Consider the following 9147-nt stretch of genomic DNA (forward strand, 5'->3'; position numbering starts at 1 on the left):
AGCACTATTTCAGTTTGATACACTTGGTTTTTTCTATGTAGGAATTATATTTCAACAAAGTGACTTTCAGTCCCTGCCCAAATAGATGGAAGTGAGGGAGGCCACCACTCTACCCTGGTGATGAATAGTCATTCATCACCAGCATAGAGCCACCTAAATTGGCAGGCCAGGCGGTGTCTGCTTCTGTCCACACATCTTGTATTAATATCTCTCTCCTGATGCAAACTTATTCCTGAACCTCCCTTCACTGGCTACTGCATCATTGTGGCTGCTGTAATTGTAGAAAGCATTTGAGGAATTTTATAGGCTGGTAAAATTATTCTGCAACCTCAGTTTTTAAAAATACATCTTCCAGATATTTCTTCTCTCAAAGTTTTAATTATATCTTGAAATTTATGTTCCCTTTTAAAATGACTCAAAGTTTGGACTTACCGATCAAATAAGTTTTCCAGTGGTATTTAAACCCTTTGATTCAAGTTACTATTAAATATTGTCCTTATACCTTAGATTTTTTTCTTCAAATGAAAGATAATCCTTTGGTTGTTAGTTTATTCCAGGGTTTATTTTAATGTGGAAAAAATAATGCTCGGCATATAGGATCTTGCCCATCTGCCTAATCTCCACCCCTTTTTTGGGTTTGCAGAGATCAAGAAAAAACAGGACGTCTGAGTTACAAAAGCAATAGGCAGTCAATTCAATATCTAAAGGTCAGTATATAGAGACATTGCAAATTTGCCTTCTTTGCAGAAAAAGAAAACTAAAATAATTTGTAGATACATCTTTAGAAGCCATCAGATCATGGAATTTTTTCATATATCCTGTAGTGATTTATTTTCTGTTAAGTATTTATGTTGCTTTTGGAGCCATCAATTTTTGTCATCGCTGTTGTATGATAAACTTTCTAAGAATGGAAACAAAGAAATAGCACATCTTTACTTTTTGCCCTCATCCTACCTCTTATATCCTCATCCTATCCTTGTTGATGGGTAAGTAAGTGTGACTGAAATTCAGAGTCAGTTAGAATACTTGCAGAAATGCTCTGTGACAACCTAGAGGGGTGGGATGGAGGTGGGGGTGAGAGGGAGGTTCAAGAGGGAGAGAATATATGTATACTTACGACTGATTCATGTTGTTGTACAGAAGAAACCAACACTTGTAAAGCAATTGTCCGCCAAATAAAAATAAATTCAAAAAAATTTAAAAAACTGAAACATTAAAAAAAATAATAATAATAACAGCCAATGTTGGCAAGGATGAGGAGAAACCTCCATTTTCATTCATTGCTAAAGAGAGAACAAAGTCCTTTCCAAACTTTAAAAACTATTTTGCAGCTATACCAGTACATTTTAATTCCTATGAGCAACAAAATATTAATAGTATAACAAAGTTATTCTGGTTAAGGAGACTGTGGAAGCAGCGTATCTTTTAAATGGTGATGAAAGAGGGGGAGTTCTGGCCTCTGCTATTTAGTTGATAAATGACTTTGCATTGTTTAACCAGTCACTTCCTACATTGCCTCATCTTTTTCGTGCTGATATCTACATCTAAGAGATATCTACAGTGGCTTTCTGTTTTATAAGTGGTTGTGTTTAAACTCTTGTCCAAAGAACTGATGACAAGGCAATTTTGGGTCAAGGAATCTTTTTGGTCAGTATTCTTCTTTAGTTGACATCCTTTGTTTCCCTAGTCCATAACTGATCTACTTATATGTCTTATTGATCTTTCTTTCTAATGAAGCTTTAGGTTTACTCCTTGATTTCAGAATAAAGCTACAGGCTCTGGATCCCTAAGTTGCCAATATTCTAGATTCTACTGACAAAAATGACTTAACGTCACTACCCTACACAGCCTGCTGGCCTTTCATGGTCCCACTAGCCACCCACGTCTATGTACCAACCTGTCAAGTTTTCTCTGGTTGCTCAGCTGTTCAGTTTCTTTCACTTTGTCTCTGCCTCGGTTTTCTTCTATTTTTCTGAATGTTACCTACTCATACACAAGTCCACTCTCTCCATTTCTATAGCCTCATTATCCTTGAGCTTCCAACCTCTTAAAAACATGATGGCTGCCTCTTCCTACTCTTTTGGGAAGTTGTCTTCTCAGACACTTCTCATAAAACATTAGGGCTGTAAAAGAATTTATTTTAGCTACTTCATTCTAGAGTGAAAGAAACGAAAGTCTGTGGAGACAAGTTTACCAAAGTTCACCTAGTAATCAACCACAAGGCCAAAATTAAGGGTTTTTTCATTGCAAAGAACTGGAGAATCCAGCCTTGGCCACCACTGATATAATCTCCACTCCCAGAAGTCTTCCCGAGTTTTATCTACACTGGGATCCGTTTCTTCCAGTTGGCATAGCCTTGAGCAAGGGGGGTCATTGAAATGCAGAGGATGGGATCTGGAATCTGTCACAGACATGAGCAACCAGCACTGCTATACTTCAATTACCCTTCACTTTCTGTAACCAGAAGGGAATTGCACTGAATACTGAAAGTGCAGATGAGTTGGAATAGGGACATAATATTAAAAACAGGACTTTGTTCTAGTCGGTTTTGGTTGGAAAAAACTGTTCTAAATCCTCTCATAGGATATTGAATAACATAATTTTGGCAAAAGTTTTTAACCTTTGTTGGTCTTCTTCAGTCATTATTCTGCTTAACTACCATGGTCACAGATCTGTTCTCTGAGTCCCTCTGTGGGGAATTCTTTGGTAGTTCTGAGTTTTTTTGTACCTACTCTGTTTTGAAAAGTCCTAGTTTTCTTGAGATGCATTTCTTTTGTTTTCTCAGAGCCTCCATCCCCAGCTGGTGACATCTTTAGGATGGATCATTAATGTGCTCTCAGAATATTTTCTGAAGCTTTTAGTGGGAGCAAAATTTTACTTCATCTGTCAGTGAATGACTTCTGTATTGCAGTCATATCTGGTGTGTCTGTTCTGAGAAAACTGTTCAAAGTCATTATTCAGTTCCCACTGGTATTCATGATCATTCCTTGGTGACTTATATTGTTACACATCTGTATAGGATTTCATGGTTTTCACATTATCTTCTTTGAACCTATGAGATATAGGTAGGGCTGATATTATCTCCATTTTATGGTTGTAGAAACTTCAGCTCAGTGATTCAGTGATGTTCCTAAAGTCACTATGACAGTAAGTGGCAGAGTGAAGACTAGAATCTTAGCCTAATGCCAGTGCTCTTCCACATCACTCTACTAAAGCCTGAAGATTGTCTGTCTGATTGTACCCCACCCACTTGTCTGAAAGGCAAGTAGGACTAGAAAAAGACATCTTCATTCACATGAAAAAAGCAGTTTGCTACCATGAGACTCTTAAGACATCTCCTTACACCAAAAAAGAGTCAAGTCTTATTTCTAAAACTGCTAACTGAAGAGTGTCAGTTACAAACACAGAAAATAAAAGTTCAATCTCCAGCATCTCTGACTGCTAATTACATTTTTACACTAACCACATTTCTGTGCTACAACTGAATAAATCCATGCCTTGCACTTGGAATCACAGCTCCCAGAAGCTCTTTGCTCAGTTCTTTGCAAGGAATGTGTGAGAGTTCTACTATCTGACTAATGGGCCATGCATGTGGATGATGCCACAGAACTCCTCACAGGTTAGAGTAGAGAACTCTGGCAAGGCCAAGTCATGTCTCTGTCTGCCACCTGCCCCATAAGCTCTCAGACTTGCCATGAGACACTGAGGAATCTAGAACGGAGAAAGAAGAAGGAAGACAGATCAAGGGCAGAAGTGGAACTTGTTACATTTCATCAGTACTGTCCTCAAGAGTATGCCATTGCAAAAAAAAAAAAGAGGGAGAGAGTATGCAATTGCTTAGGACCTGGGAGGAGAGCAGCAAAATTGCAAACATGGCATATTAAGTTCATAATTGGCTAAAGTTCTTACACTTGTAAGGCAATCTTGTATTAGGGCTCCTAAAAAAGTAGTACTGGTAGAGTCCTTTCATGAACTGGTCTGTGTTCACACACCACTTACTGTTTTAAATGGCCCAAACTGGACAGCTCAAACATGGATGTCCTTCTTGCCCTCCTCTGAACCTTCCTTGGGACCCTGACAAGAACTTGTGAATATGTATGTTAGTCACACAATCGTGTCCAACTCTTTATGACCCCATGAACTGCAGCACGCCAGGCTTCCCCGTCCTTCACCATCTCCTGGAGGTTACTAAAATTCATGTCCATTAAGTCAGTGATGCCATCCAACCATCTCATTCTCTATCATCCCATTCTCCTCCTACACTCAATCTTTCCCAGCATTAGGGTCTTTTCCAATGAGTTGGCTCTTTGCATTGGGTGGCCAAAGTATTGGAGCTTCAGCATCAGTCCTTCCAATGAATATTCAGAGTTGATTTCCTTTAGGACTGAGTGGTTTGATCTACTTGCTGTCCAAGGGACTCTCAGGAGTCTTCTCCAGCACCACAGTTTGAAAGCATCATTTCTTTGGCACTCAACCTTCTTTATGGCCCAGCTCTCACATTCATACTTGACTACTGGAAAAACCATAGCTTTGACTATTCCGACCTTTGTTGGCAAAGTGATGTCTCTGCTTTTTAATATGTTGTACATTGTCTAGGTTTGTCATAGCTATTCTTCCAAGGAGCAAGTGAGTTTTAATTATGTGGCTGCAGTCACTGTCCACATTGACTTTGAAGCCCAAGAAAATGAAATCTGACACTGTTGCTACTTTTTCCCCATCTATTTGCCATTAAATGATAGGACTGGATGCCATGATCTTCATTTTTTGAATGTTGAGTTGTAAGTCAGCTTTTTCCACTCTCCTCTTTGACCTTCATCAAAAAGCTCTTTAGTTCCTCTTCACTTTCTGCCACTAAAGTGGTATCATCTGCATATCTGAGGTTGTTGATATTTCTCCCAACAATCTTGATTCCAGCTTGTGAGTCATCCAGCCCAGCATTTCATATAATATACTCTGCATATAAGTTAAATAAGCAGGGTGACAATATACAGCTTTGACATACTCCTTCCCCAACATTGAATCAGTCCGTTGTTCCGTGTCCGATTCTAACTCTTGCTTCTTGTCCTGAAAACAGGTTTCTCAGGAGGCAAGGAATGTGGTCTTATATTCCCATCTCTTTAAGAATATTTCACACTTTGTTGTGATCCATGCAGTCAAAGGCTTTAGCGTAGTTAGTGAAGCAGAAGTAGATTTTGTTGGAATTCGCTTGGTTTTTCTATGACCCAGCATATGTTGGCATTTGATCTATTTTTCTTTTACCTTTTCTAAATCCAGCTGGTACCTCTGGAAGTTCTCAGTTCACATATTACTGAAGCCTAGCTTGAAGGATTTTGAGCATAATCTTGCAAGCATGTGAAATGAGTGCAATTGTACAGTAATTTAAACATTCTTTGGCATTTCCTTTCTTTGGGATTGGAATGAAAACTGACCTTTTCCAGTCCTGTGGCCACTGCTGAGTTTTTCAAAGTTGCTGTCATAATGAGTGCAGCACTTTAACAGCATCATCTTTTAGGATTTGAAATAGCTCAGTTGGAATTTCATCACCTCCACTATCTTTGTTCATAGCAATGCTTCCTAAAGGCCCACTTGACTTCACACTCCAGGATGTCTGGCTCTAAGTGAGTTACCACAACATCCTGGTTATCTGGATCATTAAGAGCTTTTCTGTACAGTTCTTCTGTGTATTCTTGCCACCTTTTCTTAATCTCTTCTGATTCTATTAGGTCCTTGCCATTTATGAAAGGAGTTTTGGAAGTCTAGTGATTAAATTTTCTGATGTCAGCGTTTTCTACGTATATTTTGTCGTGTATTTCTTCCATCTATGTCTTTCTCCTCTCAGTGCTCAAGGTGGACTGTTTGCAAAATTCTTCAGTCAGTTGAAATTTCAAGAATATTTGTTTCTCATAACCTCCTTTCTTTCAAGTCTGTCGGCTACCCTGTTCTCTGTGTTCCCAGCCATACCTTCCTGTGCCACAGCAAGGTTGCATGAGAGGAGTAAAACCACCTACAGTTTAGACTCTTCTCCACGCTGCATCAGAGATGCTCCATAGGTTAGAGGAAACTACACGTATGTGAGATGTCTTCAGCTCCATTTCCTCGGAGGAGGGAGAATATAAACATCTCAGACAGAAGTCTCCTGCTAAGACTCCTAGAGAAGACTCAAGCAGTTGCAACAGAGAAACAAAACTTTCTCTTCTTTTTTATGTATGTTACCTGGTATGTTGTAAATTTGGGGCATATCTTAGCTATTTAGTGGAAAAGCTAATCAGATTCTACTTAAGCACCACTGAGAAGGAAATGGAGGGGTGAAAGTTTAGAAATGAGTCATTAAGCTGGTTGTCTCAGAATCATTGTGATCTTCATAGTTAAGACCAGAAGGAAATAGTATCCATATCCAGGTAGTGAAATAGCTACACTGCTTAGGAGTCATGACTCAGCATAAGAACTGTAACCTGAATAAGCACACAAATTACCAAGTCGAGTTAGAACAAGAGAAAAGTGAATAATCCTTTTACCCTGGCAAAAGTGAGGAATCAGCAAAAAACTTCTTCCTGTTATTGTCCCCCATCCATGAGTCTGTTCTAGATCTGCTATTTCCATGTCTTCATTTAAGAGGAATGTGAAGAACTTGATCATTTCTACTTTATGTTGCTCTGACAATTTCAACATGTTTACAGTCTGTATTATATTTCACCATGCATTGCCATTTTATCTTTTGTTCAGGATAATAATATTCTAGTCTGGAGAACAACACAAGGATGCCTGACATGATGCAGCCTGCCTTCCACACAGGAAAGGAGAGGAAGCCAGCAGCAAGCAAGAGCATGGTTTCTTTTAGAAAAGATAATTCCTCAGGACTTTCCTGATACCATTTTTTAAAGAAGGGAGATAAGAGTTTGTGCACAAGTTGAAACATTTGTTGTCCAGGCTGTTACAAAGAAAAATACTGGTCAAAAGCAAAACAATCACAGTTTTCATTTTATGCACATGAAGTTTCCCAATCATTAATTTCAGTCTTTTATACCCTGCCCAGATGTTAGGTCAACCACTTCTGCCATTTCTGCAGATGCATTTTCCAAAAACACATGTTTTAGGAATTCCAAATCTTGTGGTCTGTCTGATTCTCTACACTTGGAGTCTGTCTCCCTAAAGCATGTGTCAATCTGGCTTCCTAATGTCTAGAAGTAATAGAGGAAGTTTCTATGGGATAACTAGTTGGCAGTTTTTAAACCTGCCTGCACGTAACTCAGATTCAGCCAAAATAATCTCTTCCACCTTGTGACACTAGATACAAAATCCCATAGATAGGAAATATCAAGAGTGTTTTTATTAAGTAATCTGATGGAGCTACTTTTTTTTTACACAATTCTCACTTCTTATTCTTTAGCGATCTTATTCTATACTCATTAAGAGTATACAAGTTGAAAAACTAATGATCTTGTTGATTTTTAATGTTGACCCTCTCTTCATAGGCAGAAGGTATGATTGCTGCTGTTTCTGAGAACAAATCCTGTCTATTCCTCATAGCCCAGCTTAATTTAATTTTTGTTTATTTATATAACACATGCAGAAGATGGGGCATATGAAGTCTTGAAATGTGAGAAGGAGCAAGAAAAGTGAGGATTTTCCCCAAATATACTCTGTTTGAAAAAATACAGAAATGTAAAATAACCCCCAAACCCATTAGTGGTGACCACTGAGTTTTGTTTATTATATGCAAATATCAAGGACTAAAAACACTTTATTTTTAAAAAGTCACATGCCAAGGGACTCAACCATATACTTGTATACCAGTATTAATAGCAGACTATTTGTAAGTAATAAAAAGTGAAAACAACCCAAGTGTTCATCAACAGATGAATGGATTCTTAAAATGTGGTATATACCCATAACAGAATGTTATTCATCCATTAAAAAAAAATAAATGTTAATATATGCTACAAGATGGTTTAAACCTTGAAAATATTATGCTAAATGAAATAAGCCAGACACAAAAGGACATTTGTCTGAGGTACTGAGAATAGGCAAATTCATAGAAATGGAAAGTACAATAGCACTTACCAGGGGCCAGGTCAAGGGGAGAATGAGGAGTTGGTGTTTAAGGGGCACAAAATCTCTGTTCAAGATAATGAAAAAGTTCTGGAAACACTAAAGATAGCTGCACAATATTGTGAATGTACTTAATGCTGCTGATTTGTATGCTTAAAATAGTTACAATAGTAAACAAACAAATAAAACTCTAATAAAATCTGATCAATGTTTCCAAGATGGGAAAAAAGGCATATGTCAGTTCTAAAGCATCTGAGAAGACTTATACCACTTGACAATAATTTGTCATAAACTTTTTGGTTTGAGATAAAAGGAGTTCACATCAACCCCAGCATAATGATGCAGCATAAATATTTTCTAGTCACTAGGCCACACTGATGACATCATTTCCTTAGTCTTTAGACACTTAGGAGTAGACTTGTACATTTTCAGGCAACTCTCAGTAACACCTTATGCCACTTTGAACTGTGAAGTGTGATCTCTGAATCACACATTGGCTGAATTGTGTAGGCTCTTCTGTCTTTTTCATAGTTACCGTAGAAACTGGGTAGCCATTGTGTTGTGAGGAGACAATAAGAGCATCTAAGGGTGTACAATCAAAGTTAACTTGTTTCATGGTTCATAATCTCTTCCAGCTGACTCCATGTGTGATTATCATGCTCACATTGGGAGTATAAACATACAACCCAAAGGACTCTGGGAACTGAAGCCAGGAAACCATCTCACCCGTGCAGGCATCCCTCCCAACCTCCTCCCCAAGAAAGAAACAGCATGTGAGCCTCAGGTGTTTCCAATTATATCCCTCATGTGCGCAGAGGCTTCCTAATTCAAAACATATTTTAGCTCAAATAGCCTTCCTTATACTTGAAGACTGTGTATCTTCAGGAGAATTTCATCTGATTCATATCCTATTCATTGACACTTCATTAATAACAACATCTCCTCTGAGCTCTTCTGTAAGAGCACTTCCTCTCTGGGTGGTCAAAAATACAGTGCATTTAAGTACTGATTATTTTTACAAAGCACACTCTCAGAAAGTGTATAACCTTTTGCCCTTGCAAGAAAAAGAGAAATAAATGCTCAATGCTATAGATTTCT

The 9147-nt window shown here is 38.2% G+C and overlaps 1 protein-coding gene across 7 annotated transcripts in view; it reads left to right on the forward strand.

Annotated features, from left to right (window-relative positions):
• Nucleotides 1-6962, forward strand: part of LMNTD1 (lamin tail domain containing 1) — a 57993-nt gene extending 51031 nt beyond the window's left edge. For 2 of the 7 annotated variants that reach the window (XR_014051654.1, XR_014051655.1), the window contains exons 9-11: nt 644-707; nt 5956-6216; nt 6724-6962. Coding sequence is in view for 4 of the 7 variants with exons in the window: in XM_081483720.1 (XP_081339846.1) it covers nt 644-685 (42 nt within the window). In the remaining 3 variants the exon portion in view is untranslated. Of the gene's footprint in view, nt 1-643; nt 712-5955; nt 6217-6723 lie in introns of all 7 variants that reach the window. The other 5 variants (XM_081483720.1, XM_081483722.1, XM_081483719.1 and 2 more) reach the window with 3 other exon arrangements.
• The last annotated feature ends 2185 nt before the right edge of the window (nt 6963-9147 follow it).

Source organism: Giraffa tippelskirchi, chromosome 4, assembly GCF_054371585.1.
Source record: "Giraffa tippelskirchi isolate mGirTip1 chromosome 4, T2T-mGirTip1v1.2.pri, whole genome shotgun sequence".
Taxonomy (NCBI): domain Eukaryota; kingdom Metazoa; phylum Chordata; class Mammalia; order Artiodactyla; family Giraffidae; genus Giraffa; species Giraffa tippelskirchi.